The sequence below is a fragment of the Pseudophryne corroboree genome, chromosome 5 (genome assembly GCF_028390025.1).
Source record: "Pseudophryne corroboree isolate aPseCor3 chromosome 5, aPseCor3.hap2, whole genome shotgun sequence".
Lineage (NCBI taxonomy): Eukaryota > Metazoa > Chordata > Amphibia > Anura > Myobatrachidae > Pseudophryne > Pseudophryne corroboree.
The window spans coordinates 730857174-730879833 of record NC_086448.1 but is presented as its reverse complement, the minus strand read 5'-3'; the positions used below and the strand labels follow the sequence as shown (position 1 = coordinate 730879833).

The window sequence follows — 22660 nt, the reverse complement described above, 5'->3', positions numbered from 1 at the left end:
CCTGTACTAGAGATGAGCAGGGTCTCAGAGAACCGAACCGTACCGAACTTCACGCTCTGAACCCGGTTCGGAGCCCTGCTCGGGTTTTCCCGCTTGACTCGGAAACCGAACGAGGCAAAACGTCATCATCCTGCTGTCGGATTCTCGCAGGATTTGGATTCCATATAAGGAGCCGCCATTTTCACTCCAGTCTCAGAGAGTGTAGTGAGAGGACGTGTCTCCGTCCTCAGTGTCTGTGTGGGGCGGGAAAGTGGGGTGGCGAGTCTTGTGCTGTGTTGTGCTGCTCAGTCCAGTCCAGTGTAGTCAGTGTATTGTGCTGCACCAGCCCAGCCAGTCACAGTGTTGGTGTCCTCTGCTGCTATGTCCCCAGTGCTGGTGGGTGCTGTATAAGTCCCTTGCATTTTTGCATCAGACCTGGGATAGTGTCTTGTGCAGCATCAGTCCAGTGACCAGTAACAGTGCTGGTGTCCTCTGCTGCCATATATCCAGTGTAGCTGTATAAGTCCCTTTCAGTGATGCTGTGTTGTCCTGTACCAGACCAGTGGTAGTGTCCTGGCCATCAGTCATTCCAGTGACCAGGCAGTCACAGTGGTATACGCTGCTGCTATATGTCCATTGCTACAGTATTATAATAATAATAATAATAATAATAATAATAACAACAACCACAAGTCCCTCACAGTGTTGCTGTGTTGTGCTGCATCAGATCAGTGGTAGTGTCCTGGCCATCAGCCATCAGTCATTCCTGTGCCGCATATTGTGTTATATAACTCCAGAAACGTGGAGGATAAAATAGGGAAAGATCAAGAACCACTTCCTCCTAGTGCTGAAGCTACTACCACTAGCCATGACATAGACAATGAAATGCCATCAACGTCGTCTGCCAAGGCCGATGCCCATTGTGATAGTAGAGGGCATGTAAAATCCAAAAACCCAAAGTTCAGTATAAAGACCCAAACAATTTATTTAAATGGTCTGAGGAGAAGCGTAAACTTGCCAATATGTAATTTACGACACGGAGTGGCAAGGAACGGCTGAGGCTCTGGCCTATGTTCATGACTAGTGGTTCAGCTTCACATGACGATGGAAGCCCTCATAACTGAGGCCTTGACACTTATGTTGGTGTTAGACGTGCGTCCGGTATCCGCCATTAGTGCAGTGGGATTTAGACAATTGATGGAGGTATTGTGTACCACTTCACTAGGCAAGCAATAGCGAGATTTTGCCATTTAATTCCAGTGATTTGGACATATAATTATTAATTCCAGTGATTTTGCCAATTAATTCCAGTGATTTGGACATATAATTACAGTGATCTTGCCAATTAATTCCAGTGATTTGGACATATAATTATTAATTACAGTGATCTTGCCAATTAATTCCAGTGATTTGGACGTATAATTATTAATTACAGTGATCTTGCCAATTAATTCCAGTGATTTGGACGTATAATTCCAGTGATCTTGCCAATTAATTCCAGTGATTTGGACGTATAATTCCAGTGATTTTGCCAATTAATTCCAGTGATTTGGACATATAATTCCAGTGATTTGGACGTATAATTCCAGTGATTTGGATGTATAATTCCAGTTGGAATTGTTTGTGTCGCTTGGCTTAGTCAAACAGCTACCTCATTGCACTTCTTCGACATCTTTGCATGAGGTGCTGTTTGGGGCCTAGTTTTTGAAAAGTGCCATCCTGTGTGACACTGCCGTATGAGTCCAGGGTTACTGCCGTATTAGTCCACCAATTGAAGATTTTTTAAAAAAGTGACTGGAGCGTGCTGGAGATGCTGTCAGTGGACCGAACAATTGCGGCCCACTCTCGACATTCAGCCACTGCGTGACACTACTAGATGGGCCAGGTGGTTGTGTCACTTAGCTTAGTCATACAGCAACCTCGGTGCACTTTTTTTCTTCTTTGCATCATGTGCTGTTAGGGGCCTTTTTTTGATATCTGCCCTCCTGTCTGCCACTGCAGTGCCACGGCTAGATGGGCCAATTGTTTGTGTCGCTTGGCTTAGTCATACAACTACCTCATTGCAATTATTTTTCTTCTTTGCATGATGTTCTGTTTGGGGCCTTTTTTTTTTTATATCTGCCTTCCTGTCTGACACTGCAGTGCCACTCCTAGATGGGCCAGGTGTATGTGTTGTCCACTTGTGTCCCTTAGCTTAGTCATCCAGCAACCTCGGTGCAACCAAATTCTGTGATTTTAGCTGTTTTTATGTTTTTTTCAAAAATCATCCAGATTCAAAACTAAAACCAAAACATGAAAGGGTGGTTTTGGCAAAACCAAGCCACATTCAAAACACGAAAGTGGTATTAGAACCAAAACCAAAACACAAAACACGAAAAGTGCCAGCCGCACATCTCTACACTATGCATGGCCTAAGAAGTACTGTAAGTAATCTTCTGAATGTCATTGACTGCAGCTACCTCATTGCTTTCATCCACTGCCTACCTAGTTACCCACTATCTCCCTGTCACCAATTGTTTCCCAGTCACTCACTATCTTCCTGTCACTCACTCTCTCCTTGTCACCCACTGTCTCCCTGTTACCCTCTCCTTGTCACCCACTATCTCCTGTCACCCATTGTCTCCCTGTCACCCACTATCTCCATTACCCCTGCCTCCCCAGTCACCAACTGTCTCCCTGTCACCCACTATTTCCCTGTCACCCCTGCCTCCCCAGTCACACACTATCTCCCTGTAAACCACTATCTCTATCACCCCTGCTTCTCCAGTCACCCACTAACTTCCTGTCACCCACTGTCTCCCTGGCATGCACTAGCTCCCTCTCACCCACTCTCTCATGTCATCAGGGCTTAAATTGGTCCTGAAGAGGAGGTGGAACCCAGCATTCTGCCTCCAAATACAACTAACAGAACACTGTTCTGCCCCGTTCCGTCCCACCTTGGTAAACTAATGTGTGTTACCCAAGGGCTGTAATGTCACTTATATTGTATAAAGCAATTTTTGCTTGGACTCATTCTGAAAACTTTATATGTTGTGGTGAGAGGGCTTGTGTCTCACCACAGTTACCCAAATGTCTGTGTGATCAGCTCCCTTCAAGAGATAAAAACAAAATCTGCACATTCTGCACATGCAGTAGTAATTTGGGATTCCAGGCTTTCTGGATTGCACAGCTCCAAGTGGAAAAATAGAAGTCTGGGTTTTCCAGTTCACCCAGAGGCAGCAGGAAGTCAGAAGCAGGAGAGCAGTTTAAAACTCCCACAGTGCTCTGATGCCTGTTTGAGACCAGCGAGTAGGCTGCAGTTTTATAGTGCCAGGGCTGTGCCAGGAGAGAATGGCGGATGGTGGCTGCAGATCTTTGCAGCAAAATAACTATTGAGCATGGAAAGTGCTAAGACATTTTCTTTCATTTGTTCATTTAAAGTTATGTACCTGTGTGACCAGGCCCAAGCCTGTGTATGCTATGTCCAGTGTCTGATGCCAGTAAAGACACTGTGTTTTACCGGAAAACCTGCCTACCGAGTCCTTATTTACAGTACCCGTTTTACAATTCAATCCAAGATGTCAATCTAATTGCGCACACTTTTACAGCAGCTCGGACTTGCACAAACTTGTTTGCGGCCCGCAGATCTGTGTACACAATTGTGCGAATTCAGAGTGAGGTCTGGCGGCGAGGGGGCAAGGTGCTGTACCCTGCAATTGGATTCACCCCCAAGTTTGTTTTTGTATGTATAAATTCCACCTACAGTATGTTTGCTATAAATGTTCCAAGCTCATATTTCCTGCATTGGTCTGTTTTCCAAAGACAAATCTCCCAAGCACTATTTATAGAGGCACAGAATGAATATCATGACTATACAGTTAACCAGGGAAAGTGGTATTGATTACCAATTAGTATATTACTCTAGCCATGGCGCTTTATGAAAATAGCCTGTGTGCTTGTCTGAATGTGGCATATACAGTTTATGGTTTTTTTTTTAATGTTTTTATATTCCTTTACTAGTTACTACTGATTCATTACATTTAATAAGGTATATGAATTATGTTTAAAAAAAATAAAAAAATAAAAAAGACAGATTTCTCATCACATCAAAACTCAGGTCCTGATTCAGAGATGAACGCAGATCAGAAACAGATTCACACTTTATGAGGCCCTAGGCAAGTCCATACATGCCTACTTTGCTGCCCCCCTCCAGGAGGTGGCAGCCTGGTTGGCGTATAGGAAGCGTGGCCAATGGGAAGGTGACTTTGTATGCAGTGGCTATGTTATACGCCCCCGTTTTCTGCAATGTTGCCTATCGTCACCCTGTCCCCACTTGTCCTCTATTGTGAGCGGCCAAGAGAGGTGCAGAGACTGGCGGTGGATGCGGGAGACTAGCCTTCCTTTTTGGGAGTCTCCCAGGCATTCCCAGAAGGGTAGGTAGGTATGGGCAAGTTACTTGTGTGCCCTACTCCCCTCCCCCTCCACACATTTTTTTTTAAATAAATATTTAACAAAGTCACTGCTTGTGGGGGAAGTGTGACATATACACTGCTGGTGAGGGGAGGGGGACATGGTGACATACACACTGCTGGTGGGGGAGGAGGACATGGAGCAATAACACCGCAGGTGGGGAAAAGGGGGCCATGAAGCCATAAACACTGCTGGTGGGGGGAGGGGTATATGGAGATATAACACTTCTGGTGGGGGGGAGGAGGACATGGTCACAGACACATTGCTGGTGGGGGTTAAGGAACATGGAGACATAATATTACTGGTGGGAGGGAGACATAGAGACATAACACTACTGGTGGAGGGACATGGAGACATAACACTGCTGGTGGGGGGAGGTGGACATGGAGACATACACACTGGTGGTGGGGAGAGAAGGACATGGAGACATAACACTGCTGATGGGGGCAGGTGGACATAGAGACATAACACTACTGGTGGGGGGAAGTGGACATGGAGACATAACACTGCTGGTGGGGGGAGGTGGACATGGAGACATACACACTGCTGGTGGGGGAGGTGGACATGGAGACATACACACTGCTGGTGGGGGGGGGGAGGGGACATGGAGACATAACACTGCTGGTGGGGGGGAGAGGGGACATGGAGACATACAAACTGCTGGTGGGGGGAGAGGGGACATGGAGACATAACACTGCTGGTGGGGGGAGAGGGGACATGGAGACATAACACTGCTGGTGGGGGAGGGGTATATGGAGATATAACACTCCTGGTGGGGGGAGGAGGACATGGTCACAGACACATTGCTGGTGGAGACATACACACTGCTGGTGGGGGGGAGAGGGGACATAGAGACATAACACTGCTGGTGGGGGGGGGGAGAGGGGACATGGAGACATACAGACTGCTGGTGGGGGGAGAGGGGACATGGAGACATAACACTGCTGGTGGGGGGGGGGAGAGGGGACATGGAGACATACAGACTGCTGGTGGGGGGAGAGGGGACATGGAGACATAACATTGCTGGTGGGGGGAGAGGGGACATGGAGACATAACACTGCTGGTGGGGGTAGGTGGACATGGAGACATAACACTGCTGGTGGGGGTAGGTGGACATGGAGAGAGACACACTGCTGGTGTGGGGAGGGGGACATAGAGACATACAGACATACACACTGCAGGCTAAGGGGGAGGTCGACATGGAGACATACTGAGCACATGGAGACATACACAAAGACTTGGGGAGGGAGACAGGCAAAGACAGAGGAGCTGCTGAGACAGGAAGCCAGAGGGGAGGAGGAGGAGCACTAGTTACTTACTATAGTGTACTGTGTGGCTAGCTTTGGGTCTTGAATGGAGGGGCCCCTCATCTTCCACTGACAGTATCACTCCATGGTGGGGGCGGGGTTAAATGTGATGGGCACAATGCATCACTGCAGCCCCGCCAACTCCCCACCAGCGCTGGTGGCTCCGCCCACACCACACCCACTGCTGGAAAGCAACAATGTTTGCTTGCTTCAGCTGGGGATTCCCTCCTACACAGCAGCAAGTGCTGGAGCTCGTACCGGGCAGCTGTTAATCATTGCACTGGCAGCCTGTCAAGGCTCAGATGCCATCCTTTACCCTGTAGCCGAACCCCTGCGACCTGTCAGGCACCAAGCGACCACTTGTGTCACATAGCGATAAATCCGCTACTGATGCAGATCACACAGCCACTGTGTCTTTGTATGCAGCGGTTGTATGATACGCCCCCGTTTTCTGTAATGTTGCCTGCTACCAGCCTATCCCCACCCCTAAATGCCAGCAGTTTGGCAATCATGGGGACATATAAGTCCCGGATATCTGGACATGTGAAGCTTGGCTTCTGTGCATCACAGGTCTAGAGATGTCAGAGGTGTACATAAAATTGGGGTTTACGTACATCTCTGCTAGGTACTTAGGGGTTATTCAGAGTTGTTAGCAAACAAAAACAGCACACTAATGGGCAAAACCATGTGCACTGCAGGTGGGACAGATGTAACATGTGCAGAGAGAGTTAGATTTGGGTGGGGTGTGTCCAAACTTAAATCTTTTTTTTTTCCCAACATATTTTTATTGAGGTTTATATAGTACAACATGTATTCTCAGAGATTAACATAATACATAGTTGAGAGTAAGGGCTGATGAAGTCTGAGACACACAGGTCAAATAAGCGGCCGAATCAGAGATAAGACCTCATTTTCTTTATTTTCTAGTACAAAATAGGACAACTATGGGCGACAGTATTATGGGAGTCATATAAGAGCTGTATCACAGAACTATCTATCCCCAAATTATCCTAGAGGCAGAAACAGTCTAGTAACATAACTGTTTTAGATTATAGAACATTCTAGTATGTTCTCCCTATTGGGGAACAAATAACTAAAAATAAAAATTAAGTAAGAATATAGAAAAAGTAATGATGCACAGTGAGAAAAAACAAGAAGAAGAAAAAATCAAATATAACAAACAACAGTACCTGCCAGGGTGAAGGGACCGCAGACCCATCCATGGAGACATCATCAGAGCAAACAAGAATGTATATGCGACGGAGATTTGTGAAAAGGGTGTAGGGTGGGGGAATAAAGGGAGCCTAGAGAGGTAGTAGGTAGTAGCAGAGGGTACGATAATGGGGACAGGAGAGTCAGAAGAGCACAGAGGTGTAGTGGGTTACTTGATTATGAAAGGGTAACGGGAGGGCCATCAGATAAAAGTTGTCTGCCGTACCACGTGGTACATTGAAAACTCTGATTAATTGCCAGTTTTGTCAGAGTGGGCAATGTATTGATGAATCGGCCCCAGCATTTAAATAACGCAGGGGTCAATATCTCTTTATTTAGGGATGTCTCTAGCCAGTCCATCGTGAATAGGAAGAGTAGCCTAGAGGTAGCTAGTGTCAGTGTAGGGGGTTTTTCGGAGATCCATTGTTGGAGGATGGCTTTTCTGCCAACCGCTGAGAGAATCATTATCATTTTCGTGTTCTTGGGGGGAGATTTAGGTTGGTCCAGGATATACCCAAAGAGAGCCCAAGGAGCAGTACATTGGAAGTGTAGACCTAACTCGGAGGCACTGTATGACTGTAAGTCAGCCCAAAATGTCTGAATAAGGGGACAGTGCCAAAAGCAGTGCATAAGATCGGCTATTGGTGCCGAGCATTTTAAGCATTTTGCCGAATCAGATAAGCCCATCAAATGACCCCTCCTAGGGGAGACATAAGCTCTATGTAAAATTTTGTAGGACATTTCCTGATATAGACTAGCCGGAATAAGTTTAAGGGAGGATGTGAAGCTGTCCATTATGGCTTCCGGGGTCATGGAAGGGATTTGAGAGGACCATGTCTGTACTTGGGATAGGTCGGTGGTGGGAACATGTTCCGTTCGGATGCGGGTATATAGGGACGAGATGGAGCATGTCCCCGAGCGTAATAGCGTGTCTAGGCTGTTAGTAAAATCCGATGGGCCGAGGTGAGAGAGAACTGCGTGAATATAATGAGAGGCCTGAAAGAAGTAAAATTCGTGGTTAGGGTTAATATCGAATTTGGCAAGTGCTTCAGTGAAAGTGAGTGGCTTCTTCCCAGAATCGAGGAAATCACCAACCCGTGTGAGATTGGCAGTATGCCAAGCAGTGAAAGGGTATGAGGCTAGACCCTTTTGAAAGTGTGGGTTGCCAAGGAGGGGAAGGAACAGGGAGAAGGTATGTTGTAATTTTAAAGATTTCCTGGAAAGTCTCCAAGCTACCGCAGTGGATGTTAGGAGTACATTGTCCATGAGAGTGGGTGGTAGATCAGATTTGGAAGCATGTAGGACAAAGCTAAGAGACAGAGGGGTGCAGAGTTGGGAGTCAACCAGCGAATCTGTGAAAACCGATGTGCCGTTGAGCCAATCCATAGCAAAACGGAGTAGGCAGGCCCTATTGTATTGCTCTATGTCCGGTAGATTCAGCCCTCCATTCTGCACTGTCTGAGATAATTTAAAGAAACTTATTCTGGGTCTTTTACCGGCCCATATGAATTTGGAGATAGATGAGTTCAGGAGGGTGAGGTCAGATTTAGAGAGCAGGACTGGTACCATCTGGAGGACATAGAGCAGTTTAGGAAAACTAGCCATTTTTACCAAATTACAGCGACCCATAAGATTAAGGGGTAGTTTTTGCCATAGCATCAACTCGGTTTGGATTTTAGTGAGGATGGAGTGTATGTTGTCAGGGTAGAGGTGAGCAGGGTCGGAGGGGAGAATGACTCCTAGGTACGTGATATGGGCGGGGGCCCACCGGAATGGAAAGGGGGTGTCCCATCCCGTAGTTATCTGGGGGAAAATAGCCAAGGCCTCTGATTTATCTAGATTAATCGAAAATCCTGCAAAGGAGGAAAAGTGGGAGATGGCTTTCTGTAGCGCCATAACAGATTGTCTGGGGTTAGAGGTGAGCAGAAGGATATCATCTGCGAATGCCATTAATTTAATCTCTCTGTTACCGATTTTAATACCCCGAAATATTGGGAGGTTGAGGATATAGCGTATAAATGGTTCTAGAGCTAGGTTGAAGAGGAGGGGGGAGAGAGGGCAGCCTTGTCTAGTTCCTCTCTCGAGGGTGAAGGGAGCTGAGGAGATATTATTGACTACCACCTGGGCGGTATGGTTGTCATATAGAGAGTCAACAAGGCCACGAAACTTATCGCCAAATTGCTGATATGATAAAACTCTTGCGAGATGAGGCCAGGCAATCTTGTCAAAAGCCTTCTCTGCATCAAGATTTATTAGGATATTGTCTATAAGGTTGTGGGAGCGTGAGTGTGTTATGGCCGCCAAGGCGGTCCTAATGCCCTGAACAGACTGTCTGTGTTTGATGAATCCTAGTTGTGCAGGTGATATAATTCGAGATAGGCAGAACTGTAGTCTATTGGCCATTAGTTTCGTGAGGATCTTAAAATCCTGGTTGAGGAGGGAGATTGGTCTGTAAGAGCCAGGTAGGGAGGGGTCTTTTCCAGGTTTCGCTATGACTATAATCGTGGCCTCGTTGAATCTAATCGGGGTTTGTTTGGAGGTAAGGATGTGGTTGTAAAGAGACGTGAGGGTGGGGGCCAGCTCATCCCGAAGCATTTTATAAAACTCTGCGCCAAAACCATCAGGACCGGGGCTTTTGTTATTCGGTAAAGATTTGATGATGTCAACAATCTCCTTGATTGTGACTGGGGTCTCCAAAGATTCTCTCTCTTCCTGAGTAAGGACAGGAAGAGCAGCCTCTTCCAGGAAAGCGAGGTTGGCTTCCAGGTCGTCAGGGCCCTTGGCATACAGAGATTGATAAAAGTCTCTAAATTTAGTGCAAATGATTTCGGGGTCAGTGTTTAGCGTGTCGTGGCTGTTAATGGTGTTTACCCACGTGCGGGCTTTAGGTCCTTTGATTAAATTGGCCAATAATTTGCCTGACTTGTTGCCCCATCTGTGGAGTTTGTTGCGTTGGTAGTCGTAGGACAGTTGGGCCCGTTCCGTGAGGAATGTGTCATAGATAAATTTGGCCGATAGATAAGCCTCTTTGTGGGCAGGGGTATCATGTTGAGTATATCTTCCATATGCAGAAGTGAGTGTGGTGCTTAGGGACTGTAGTTTGGAAGAAAATGCCTTCCGTTTAGAGTGGGTATATGACATTACATGTCCTCGAAGGACGGCCTTAGCCGCTCCCCAAAAGACTGGTGTGTCTATGCTCTGGTCTTTATTGTCTGTGGTATAATTGAGCCAGGATTGCTTCATATGTAGGAGAAAGTCGTTGGAGTTGCGAAGATAGGCAGGGAAGCGCCAGCGGGGTGGGCTATAAGGGGACATGGCCAGTTGGATATGAAGAGATATGGGGGCATGATCTGAGATGATGATGTTATCAATGGAGGTGTGTACAACCCTGGAGAGGAGGTGAGTAACAGTGAATATATAGTCGATTCGAGAGTGAGAGGAATGCGGGTGGGAGTAAAAAGAGAAGTCCTTTTGAGTAGGGTGGAGTATTCGCCAGGGGTCTACGAGATCCAACTGGGAGCAGAAAGAAGACAAGAGCTGTGTGAGGGTCGTAGCTGTGGAGGTACTCACCCTAGATCTGTCCATGGATGGGTCGACCACTAAATTGAAGTCTCCTCCAACTATTAGATTCTGGCTGCCCCAGGTACATAGAATCGTCAAAAGATCTGCAAAAAAGGAATCAGATGAGGTGTTGGGTGCATAGAGGTTTAGAAGTGTATAAATAACGTTATCGGTACATATATCTATTAATAGAAATCTACCTTCAGGGTCAGAAAGTTTTCTCTGTATAGAATATTGGAAATTGGTATGAAATAATGTTGCCACCCCCCTTGACTTAGAATGGTATGGAGCTGAGATGCATTCTCCTATCCAAGGGGCCCGTAGGGTGTGTCTAGGATCAGCTACCCAATGGGTCTCTTGGAGGAATACGATATGGGGGGACATACGCTTCAAGTGAGAAATGACTTTTTTCCTCTTAACCGGGTGATTAAGGCCCTCTGTGTTCCATGATACTATACGGAGTAGCGTATTTGTTGTATCTCCGTCTACATGGGGGTGTGGGTGGGCGTCAGTAGACATGTCAACCCACCCCTACCGGGTAGAAGAGTAAAAGGGGAATATGAAGAGTGAAGTAGGGTCCCCCCCCGTCCCAGCGAGCGGGGGGGGGGGGGGTCCCCCAATGGGGGGAAGGGGTCCCAGCCCAGGCAGGTAAACTTAACAAAACAGACAAATATTAACAAAAACATCAATGAACAACAGGAAGTGTAAATAATAAATCAAAAGTGAATATCTATCACACTTCTCAAGAGCATCATGTGAGGCCCAAGTGCAGACTTAGGCAGTAGTGGGTTGCTAAGAAGTATAATCATGCAATGATCAAGTGTCAGGTATGGTGAAATGTAGTCTGGCCTCTTTCGGGTCCTCAAAGAAACGCGGCCGCCCATCTTCGAAGACCCTGAGACGGGCAGGGTAAAGTAGTGAGAATTTGATCTTTGCGTCAAAGAGGTATTTGCAGATGGGGGCAAACTCTCTGCGTTTGTTGGATACCAATGCGGAGAAGTCCTGAAAAATGAGAAGGCGTTCTCCATTGACGTAGAGGTCGGTGGCCTTGCGGTAATGGTCAAGGAGTTTCGCTTTGTCTGCATAGTTCAGGAAACGCACAATGACTGGGCGAGGGCGTCCCGAGGAATTTTTTCTTTCGGGTCCCAATCTATGGGCTCTCTCGATAGCGAGGGGGGTTCCTTTTAGATCTATAGACAGTCGTTCCGGGATGCTAGATGAAAGGAGGTCTGAGAGCTCGCGGCCTTTCACTGATTCAGGGATACCTATGACCCGCAGATTATTACGTCTGCTGCGATTTTCGAGGTCATCAAGCTTCTCCGATAGGTCAGAGACCTCCAGTTGTCTGGCCTGTAGGGAGCGTTGGGCTTCCTCTAAATTATCTTCCAGGGTCGATATCCTCTGTTCCGCTTCATCGAGGCGGGTGGAATGCTGAGTCAGCAGTGTCGAGGAAGATTCGATGGCTTCTTTAATGCCCGCCAGCTTCTCATCTAAGAGCGGCCCTAGGACCGCTACTAGGTCTTTATTTTTCATCTTTGGTTGTTTGGTAAGCGGGCGTGATTTGCGAGAACGTTGGGATAGCGATCGAGTAGTCGAGTGGTCGGAATCAGACGACTCGCCGTGAGGGGTACCGTCTTGAGAGTGTTGAGCAGTACCTGCGGACATCACGGGCAGAGGGATCAGGAACTTTTCCATGCAGGTAATTCTGGATAGATATGTGGAATCCACTCGCATGAGATGTAAGTAGTAAAGGATATAACGGGCCTCACATATTAAGTAATAATTTTCAGTGCACTTCCATCATGTTTGTACAGCACCAGGGGTAGGGAAGATGCAGGGCGTGAGGCTTAGGGGGACTTGTCGTAGGGGTGAGGACCTGGAGTCTGTAAAGGTAGGTGTGGTACAGGGCCAAGACCGTAGGCCTCAGGCCATCATCCCGTCACTGCGGGGCATAAGCAAGAATAGGCAAATAAACAAATAGGTAGGTGAGGGAGAGTTCCTCACCGCACTGTGGAGTGACGTTCTGTTCAGTGCGTCTCCCGTCTCCCTGTGTCTTGATATCTTTGTTTCTGCCTGTGAGGGTGTGGCAGATACGTCTGCCGGTTGCCGTATTCCGCGGGCCGGGGAGGCAGGGAGTGGGGCAGTAGTCTTCCGGGTTATGGGAGTAGGGTTGCCCCGAGCTCCGGCTGCAGGCTGGCTGATCGTTTGGTAGATGTGCCAGCTATATCAGGTATATAGGCAGGGGAGCTCTAGCCAGGTATTGCTAGGCCTCCTCTCCAGTAAATGGCAGCAGGAATTAGTGAGTGGGGGGGGGGGGGGGGCAGCAGCCGCTGCTCCGGGTGCGGTGGTCCGTCTCCTCTGTGGTGATGTGACAGTCAGTTTTTGTCAGGGGTCAAGAGTGTGGGCAGAGAGCCTACCTCGTAGGTGTCTCGTCCCCGGGTCTCGTCCCTGCTACACGACTCTCAGCGGCTGAAGGCAAGATGGCCGCCGGGTCCCGCGCCGAGGAGAGAATGCACCCTCCCTTCAGTCAGCTGCCGCCGCCAGCCGGAGCGGCCGTCCAGCACGTACCTTCGTCCGCGGACGGCCGCCAGTCTCCCGAGTCCCAGCAGAGGTGGGCTGATGGTGGGTCCCGTCGCTACGGCTCGTGCGGAGGTCCGGCGGGTTGGCGCTGTAATTTAGGCCCCGGCTTGGGGACTGTGAGTGGGCCGCAGTCAGCGGGAGCCTCCACGGCGCTCCCCGACTCCGCGACCACGGGTTTTTGTCAGCAGTGGTGTTGGGGGGATATATGTTGCCGGGGGGCGGTATGGGAGAGTGGATCTGGGCAGGCTAGGAGGGTATTTTGGTGTTAGTGGAGCAGGAGCTATACCGAGCTGCGACTGCTCTCCTCCATGGTCAGGCCACGCCCAAACTTAAATCTTAATTGCAGTGTAAAAATAATGCAGCCAGTATTTACCCTGCACAGAAACAATATAACCCACCCAAATCTAGCTCTTTCTGCACATATTATATCTGCCCCACCTGCACTGCACATGGTTTTGGCCATTAGTGTGCTTTTTTTGGTTTGCTAACAACTCTGAATAACCCCCTTAGTGTAACTCATTAATCAATTAAGTGGGAAATTTAAATTTCACAGCAATGTACAACTACCCTGTGTAATCCTGACATTCTGATAGGTAGTTAACTTACACGGTTCCCACCTGCTGGCTTATCCTGCAGATCAGAACACGCAGTTCATCTCATTTCAATACATAACATTAAATATGATTAGACAGACTCAACAGCTTGACACACAGGATAGGGGCAGATGTACTAAGCCCTGGAGGGAGATAAAGTACCAGCCAATCAGCTCCTAACTGCCATGTTACATAGCAAGTAACATGGCAGTTAGGAGCTGACTGGCTGGTACTTTATCTCTCTCCACTTACATCAGGCATGGTCCCCAAAGACTGGCGTATAGCCAGTAGTAGTGCCGATATTTAAAAAGGGAAGTAAATCTGAACCGGGTAATTATAGACCAGTAAGTTTTACATCTATAGTGGGGAAAGTACTGGAAGGTATTTTAAGGGATAGAATAGAGTTATAAAGTTATTAGTAGGAACCAACACAAATTTGGGAAGGATAGATCATGTCAAACTAACTAAAATAGGCTTTTATGAAATGGTTAGTGTGAACCTGGATCAGGGTAAAGAGGTGGAAGTAATCTTTTTAGATTTTGCCAAAACTTTCGATACAGTACCTCACATGAGACTCATATACAAATTAAGAGAAGTTGGGCTAGGGAGCATAATATGCACTTGGGTTAGAAATTGGTTGGATAAAAGGGAGCAGCGAGTGGTGGTAAATGGAATGTTTTCAAATTGGACTGAAGTACTAAGTGGTGTGCCACAAGGGTCTGTACTTGGACCACTATTGTTTAAAATTGTAATAAATTATATAGATATGGGTCTAGAGAGTACAGTGTCATTTTTGCAGACAATACCAAACTGTGTAAGGTTATAAATTCGTAGGGGGATACTAAGTCTCTACAGAACAACTTATTTAGATTAGAAACATGGGCAGCAAAATGGAGAATGCGGTTCAAAATTGACAAATGTAAGGTAATGCACTTTGGTAGCAAGAACAGAAACACTACCTACAGTACATACTAAATGGAGAGAAACTAGGGGATTCCGTACTGGAAAAAGATTTAGGTGTTCACATTGATAACACACTTAGCAGTAATACCCAAAGTAGGAATGTAGCAAAACAGGCAAACAAGGTATTAACATGCATAAAGGGGGTAATTCTGAGTTGATCGCAGCAGGATTTTTGTTAGCAGTTGGGCAAAACCATGTGCACTGCAGGGGAGGCAGATATAACATGTGCAGAGAGAGAGATTTGGGTGTGGTGAGTTAAATCTGCAATCTAAATTGCAGTGTAAAAGTAAAGCAGCTAGTATTTACCCTGCACAGAAACAAAATAACCCACTCAAATCTAACTCTCTTTGCAAATGTTATATCTGCCCCCCAGCAGTGCACATGGTTTTGCCCAACTGCAAAAAAATTCCTGCTGCGATCAACTTGGAATTACCCCCAAAGCGTGGAATTGATGCAAGGCATGAGCGTGTTATACTCCCATTGTACAAATCACTGGTGCGGCGACATCTCAAATACTGTGCACAACTATGGGCACCATACTTGTCCTATATTGTCTTCAACTGTAAGTTGCTGTTTTCCTGTTTTGATTATTTGTTTATGTACTCTGTAAGTGGGCACTGCGGAACCCTTGTGGCGCCATATAAATAAAGGATAATAATAATAATAATAATAATAATAATAATAATAATATAAAAAGGACATCCTGGAACTAGAAAAGGTTCAAAGATGGGCAACCAAAATGATTAAGGGGTTGGAGATGCTAGAATATGAGGAAAGGCTTGATAGGCTAGATATGTTTACACTGGGAAAAAAGGAGATTAAGAGGGGACATGAGTAATATTTATAAATATATAAGGGGTCAATACACAGAGCTAGCGGGGGATTTGTTTTTGGTAAGATCACCACAAAGGGCACGGGGGCACCCACTTAGGTTAGAGGAGAAGATATTTAGCACTCTGAGATGGAAGGGTTTCTTGAATTCCCTGCCTGAGAAGGTAGTAATGGCAGACTCGGTCACTACTTTTAAGAATGGGCTAGATAAATTCCTAATGGATAAGGATATTCAGGGTTATGGAGGGTAAATCATGCACTTTAAAAATAAAATAACTATAAAAAAAAAAAGATGAATGAACATATCAGTTAAACATTCACCAAAGTAAAAATTAGTGATCTCCTATACTGCAATATTTTAGGGCTAATAGGTTGAACTCGATGGACAAATTGTCTTTTTTCAACCTCAAAAACTATGTTACTATGTTATCTCTCTCCAAGGCTTAGTACATCTGCCCCAGGATGAATTCTTGAAAAGCAAAAAAAAGAATGCTATTTGTTTTAAGTTAACAATCATGCTGTCAGTTCAGTTTTCACTACAGTAATATTATTTTATTTTTTTCAGAGGAGTGCAGATATGGGCGTGTCTACCTCACGTAACGAGCAATGTCGACCTCGTCAGTCACCAATTAATATTAATACCAAAAAAGTAAAGTATGATTCTGCCTTGAAGCCACTGTACATCTACTATGACCCCAAGACATCACGAAGACTTGTTAATGTGGGTCATTGTTTTAATGTGGAGTTTGAAGACACACATGATACATCAGGTATGTCTGCTGCTTTAAAATAAAAGATGCTCTGGTGGGATCAGTATGGTACTCGGCGGTCGGGATCCCGGTGGTCAGGAGACTGACGCCGGGAACGCGACAGCCAGAATCCCGGCACTGAGCACAGCATGTTTCCTCACTGCGCTCGCCACGCTTCTGGCCTGGTGGCAACACACTATTATATTCCCCCTCGGGTGGTGGCTACCAAAGACTCTGTTACTGTGCAGATTCTTATCTCTTCTCTGTTCATGGAAAGATGGTGCTCCAGGAAACAGGTGTGTGGGGGCAGAGGTGGCACTGGGGTTGGTGACACCCGATGCGGCCAAGAGAATCCCTGTCTGAAAAGGGAGCACTAACATCACTAAAGGGGGTGTGGCTTCATGGTGGAAGCCCCCAATTACCTTACTCCGGCGACATGCGAGCTGCCTCTGGAGACTCTTCCGGCACTGTCAGCTCCTGTGAAGAGCGGATCCCTCTTTGCATCTCCCGGAACTGCTTCTCATAGAAAAGATTGGGGCTTCGAGAACAAGTGCCTTCTGAAGATAGCGTTTATTCTTTGCAGGCAAACTCCAAAAACGTTACGTTTTCTTGTATATCTTGTATATCTGTAAAAGATAGAAAATTAGCACCTATCGCCTATCAAATATTGTAATCTTTTGATTTTATCTGGCCATATTTCTTATAGGGTGTATTTATTATATCTACCTGTATATTATATTGGTTTTATTAGCGTTTTTGATTTTTTGATTGTATATATATATATATATATATATATATATATATATATATATATATTTTGGCAGTCCAGTCCGGATGCCAACCCGGGTGTTTGCAGGATAAGGCACAACAGTTCAGGTGCCCCAAGCTAAGGCGATCTGGGTTTAGGGCTGGACCAAGAAGAAGCACAGGGAGGTGTTGGAATACAGCAGGTTGTCTCTTTAATGTTTGGTCAAAGATTATTTGGCAGTTGGAAATGATGTTACTGTATTGCTGTTGGTACACAGAAATACCTGGCAATTTCATACATGAGATCCCATCCATGCAGGTCCAGTCCAGGTATTGGAGCAAACGCTCCCAGTAATCAGGCACACCTGTGCCACACTTTTATAAACCTCGTTAGGGCAAGGGCTCAGGGCTCCTGATGCCAACAAGTGGCGGGCCAGTGGGTTAGAGACAGGGAGCCTGAGATTGTGTACATACTGTTTGTGAACTGGTGCCTAATTAAGGTACCCATTGAAACTTGCTGTGAAAAATATGTTTGCTATGCTGTGGAAGTAAACGGTCTGGATTTCTTCATACAACTGTGTCAGGCGTTTTGTCTGGTGGAAGGTCGCATGTTACAGTATATATATCTCAATTTGGAGCCCCATAGCATATAGGCCACGAAACTGGCGGCACTCAGAGACTAATCATTATGTGACGCAAAACCCCTCAGGGTGTGTTTAATCAGTGTTACGTTTTGGAGGGGGATACATCCCCGAAACATAACACTGATTATACACACCCCGAGGGGTTTTGCTTCACATGATGATTAATCTCTGAGTGCCGCCTGTTTTGTGGACTATATAAATATATGTGTATATGTAGTGCAAGATATGCCTATATACTAGATCTCCAACCAACGTAAATTGACGAACAACTATCATTCTCATTTACCATCCTCATCCCGTAGCGAAGCACGGGTATTCATCTGTCTACAATGTTATTTATACTGTGTGTTTAATATTTAAGCTTATTTTTGTAAACAGACATTATTGCCATATACCCACAGGGAGGACACTGCAGCAAGTATCCAGTAAGTCCTGTGTGCTGGGGTTCATTTGCATTATATATATATATATATATATATATATATATATATATATATCTATCACAAAGTTGCAGGCGGCACTCACGGACTCACTCAGAAAACGACTGGGAACCCCAAGTCTGCTTACAACGTTTCGGAATTTTATTTCCTTCGTCAGGTAACAATATATACAATACAGAAAAGCTTACCTTTATACCAAACAGTTAGCGTGAATGTGCGAGTGTGAGCAGTGCCCGGCTCCCCCCCTGTACTTCCGCTGACGTCATCACTGTCAGACGGCGCCGGGCGGAAGACAGGAAAATCAGTGTCACAGAGTCCGTCACCATAGAAACTGTATACAAAGAACATCACAGCGGTTTACATACTCAGAACATCAGGGATAAAAAACATTACATAATGTGCAACGGCGTGTCATCAAAGGTCATAACCAGCAATCATCATAGGAAACAATTCAGGGAGAGCATCTCATTTAGACCTTTAGGGGCAATTGTATCTAAGAGGTGAATCCACCTTGCCTCACAGTGCAAGAGCGCTCTGGCCCTATCACCACCCCTCCTATCCTCAATGACATGATCAAGTATTTTATAACGCAAAGATGATAGTGAGTGTCCCCTAGCCTTAAAATGTTTAGCGACCGGCTGGTCAACATTCTTGCCCTCCAGAGATTGTTTGATGGCACTGCGGTGCTGCGCCATACGTTCCTTAAACTGGCAAATCGTCTTCCCTACATAATACAAACTGCAGGGGCATTTTATGCAGTATACAACATACTTACTAGAGCAAGTCAGTGCATGTCTTAATTTAATCCTCCTACCTGTGCGGGGGTGTACAATGTAGTCCCCTGTCTCCAGATAGGAGCAGGTTGTACATCCTAGGCACTTGTAATTACCTGGTTTTCTCGTCATAAAGTGCTCAGTGCCTTTCTTGGATCTATCTGATATATCAGCATGAACCACATAATCCCTGATATTTTTACCTCTGGTATAACAAGGAAGTAGCTTGCGTCTAGATAAATCTGGTAAATCAGGATCGGATTGAATGATCGGCCAAATCCCCTTAGCAGTTGAAACCAGTTTTTTAGTGGCAACTGTATAATTATTTACCCAAATAATCGAAGTGTCTGTTTTGTTCTCAGCTATACGCATATCAGTGGTAAATTTGGGGGACGCTAATGCTTTAGATCTAGCTAATTGTAAGTTCAAACAGGATTTACACAACTGCGCCTACTTGCAAAATAAATTGTCAGTATAAGTGAAAGAACCACGGAATAATATGTAGTATGAAAAATACTGACGTTTATTTGTATATAAATAATATAGGGTCAAAATTTGCTTTTACCCAAATGTATGAAAAAAATGATAGTGATAATCATGAAGTTGGGCAAAGAATGATGATAAAAAAAAAAAAAAAAAAATATATATATATATATATATAATATAAAAAAAGAAAATGAAAAATATAAAGTGGAAATGAAAAAATTAGAAAAAATATGTCTAAGTCCCAAAATGTCTGGTGTGAGCAGAGTGTGGCGTCCCACCTCTTTTCCACCTTATTGTCGTTTTTTACTATCCGGTATCACAGTATAGATTGATATTTCTGGATTAGCAGGAATGTTGAATTCCACAGTTAGTCACAGTATCGCTGTGGGGTACCCCAATCTGGACAGTGGTGGGATGAGGTGATCAGGGTGAAGGTAAAATTAAATATCCCCGGACTCCCCGCTAACCTCCTCCGTCCTGTGCAGCAGGAGACGTCCGCAAACACAGACGTCTGCCAGTGTTCAAAACCGGAGGGACGCGGTCATGCCTCTGGGGGGAAGGTATCGACGACTTCTGGACCCACAAGGGGACTGTCCGCCGTGAACCTTCCCTCCTACGGGGTGTATTACCTTTTCTCCTGCGCTCGATCCCGTCACACACTTCCACTCCTTTCTTCTGTCTTCTCTCAGCCTGACGATCGGTGCTCCGCTCTCAGGTCTGTGTCCTCTCGGCCGTGCGGCTCCGTTTCTCCTCCACAGTGTCTCTTGCGAATCAGTTTGTTCCGTCCAGATATATTTCAAAATACTGTTGTTTTCTATAGATGATATGGAGAGTGGTGATGCAATGCTCAGTTCCTTCTCCAACGCGTATCGACCCGTTTGGGTCTTCCTCAGGGAGTCCTTATTCACCATCTTAGTTGAGGGCTTTTTATACCCATACTTGATTGTATCATCCCAAAAAGGGGTGTGTCCATACTACCTCTGTATAAGCTAAATGGATACAATGTGTGTTTGGATTTGTCACATAGTTAAACAGGCTTGTATAAGAAAACGATGATTGCTATTTGTGGCTGTGTGCAAAACCAAAGAAAAACAACTAATAATGTATATAACAAAATAAAATAAAATAGAATAAAATAAACATCTTGTATAATCTTCTTATGTTGATTCTGCAAATAATAAGTTTTAATACTAGAAATAAAAAAACTCTTTTTCTTCGTTTGTTTTAGAAATGATTGATTTAGCCGTATGTATACAATCTAACACAATTCATTTTGTATTTTTATGTTGATATATATTATCAATTTATCTACGGGAATAAAATAAATGAAATACATTGTTTTTATTGACTTCCTTTGATAGTTATTGGTATAATAGAAGATACAGCTTATTGTGAGAAAAGCTATTTCCCAGTAGTTATACCCAATTGTTGTGTGTTATTTAGTGGTTATGCGTAATTGCTGGTTTTTTGAAATACGTGGATGAGCTGAGGTTATGCAGAAGACCTTCACATGATATAACAGGATGTATCTTCTTACATGTTGTTTGTGCACTGGAACATATTTATGATGGTATGAAATGTAATACTGACGTTTTGTGATGTCATGCTAGCCATTAAATAAACTAGACGGAATATAGGCTCTGAATATTCATCAGTTCATCACTATTGACCTCACTTCATTGTCTAAGTTCAAACCCTGTGGTCTCAGTGTTTTTAGCGTGTACATCCATCTTAATTCCTCTTTGTTTATTTTTTTCAAAAAGTCTCCTCCTCTCCAATTTGGTGGTACTAACTTAATTCCCAGTATCTTCAAACCTGTCGAGTTGCTGTCGTGTGTTTCTTTGAAATGCTGTGACAAATTGTGTGTTTCTAAACCGTGTTTGATGTTTCTGACATGTTCAGCTATTCTCGTTTTAAGGGGTCTTGTTGTTCTCCCTACATATTGTAGTTTGCACGGGCATTCAGCTAGGTAGATCACCCCTTTGCTGTGGCATGAGATGTGTTCTTGTATATCAAAAACTTCTCCTGTTTTGTTGGAAATAAAGTTGGTGACCCTTTTGGTGCTCACTTTGTGTGTTCTACAGTAGTTGCAGGTGCCACAATGAAAAAAACCTTTATTGAGTTTCTGTCCTAACATGGTAGTCTGTATTTTTTCTACTTTTCTAAGGTGACTATGTGACAATCTTGATTTTAGGTCTGGTGCTCTTTTGTAGATAACTTTTGGCCTTGATGGGAGTTTGTCTGCTAAGATGTCGTCTTCTAGTAGAATATGCCAGTGTTTGTATAGGATTTTTTCTAACTGCCGGTTGTTTGTGCTGTATTGTGTAATGAAGGCTGTTTTGAAAGCTTCATTTGTTGTGTCTTTATTCTTGTATGTTAGGAGGGTGTTTCTGTCTATTTCTTTTGCTTTTTCTAAGTCTTTCTCCAGAGTATCTTCCTTGTAGCCTTTATCTATAAATTGGCATTTCATTTCTTCTGCTTGTGTTTCGAAATCCTCTATTTTTGTACAGTTTTTTCTAATCCGTTTAAACTGGCCTAGTGGGATGCTCTTTAGCCAGTTCGGGTGATGTGCACTACTGTTTAGAATGTAGCTATTCACGTCTACACTCTTCTGAAAGGTTTTTGTATGGATAGTAGAATTTTCTATGAAAATCGTTATATCTAAAAAATTCACTGTCGATTTGCTGTGTTCTGTAGTGAAAACCAAATTCTTATTGTTTGCATTGATGTATTTGAGAAATTCTAAAAGTCTTTCTTCTGTGCCCTGCCAGATGAAGATCACGTCGTCTATGTATCTTCGCCATAGGACCAGGTTTGCCCCAAAGCCATGCCCGCACCATATGTTGGTATCCTCCCAGTGACTCATGAATAGATTGGCATAACTCGGAGCAAACCTGGTCCCCATGGCTGTTCCTTTGGTCTGTCTGTAGTATGTGTCGTTGAACCAAAAATAGTTGTGTTCTAAGATGAATCTTATGCATTCTATGATAAATTCTGTTTGTCTTGGGTCTAGATTCTGATCTAAAGAAAGAAAATGTTTTACAGCTGATATTCCCTGTTCTTGGTTAATTACTGTGTACAGTGAGGTGACGTCACTTGTACATATCCAGTAGTCGTCTGCCCAAGTGACGTCTCTCAGTGTTCTGATGATGTCAGTGGTGTCCTTTATGTATGATTTTTGTGTTTTTACGTATGTCTGAAGGTATGAGTCTATATACTGTGATAGATTCGATGTGAGAGAGCCTATTCCTGATATGATCGGTCGACCTGGTGGGTTATGTCTGTCTTTATGTACTTTTGGCAAATAATAAAATATTGGAAGTATGGGATTGTCATTATTTATGAA

At 44.8% G+C, this 22660-nt stretch overlaps 1 protein-coding gene across 5 annotated transcripts in view; it reads left to right on the top strand.

Annotated features, from left to right (window-relative positions):
• The window catches only part of LOC134928377 (carbonic anhydrase 13-like), a 118485-nt gene that overhangs the window by 62585 nt on the left and 33240 nt on the right, over positions 1–22660 (top strand). For 3 of the 5 annotated variants that reach the window (XM_063924057.1, XM_063924055.1, XM_063924056.1), the window contains one exon: positions 16041–16245. In XM_063924057.1, the coding sequence (XP_063780127.1) occupies positions 16053–16245 (193 nt within the window). In that variant the 5' untranslated portion in view covers positions 16041–16052. Of the gene's footprint in view, positions 1–15059; positions 15207–16040; positions 16246–22660 lie in introns of those variants that run through there. The other 2 variants (XM_063924054.1, XM_063924053.1) reach the window with 2 other exon arrangements.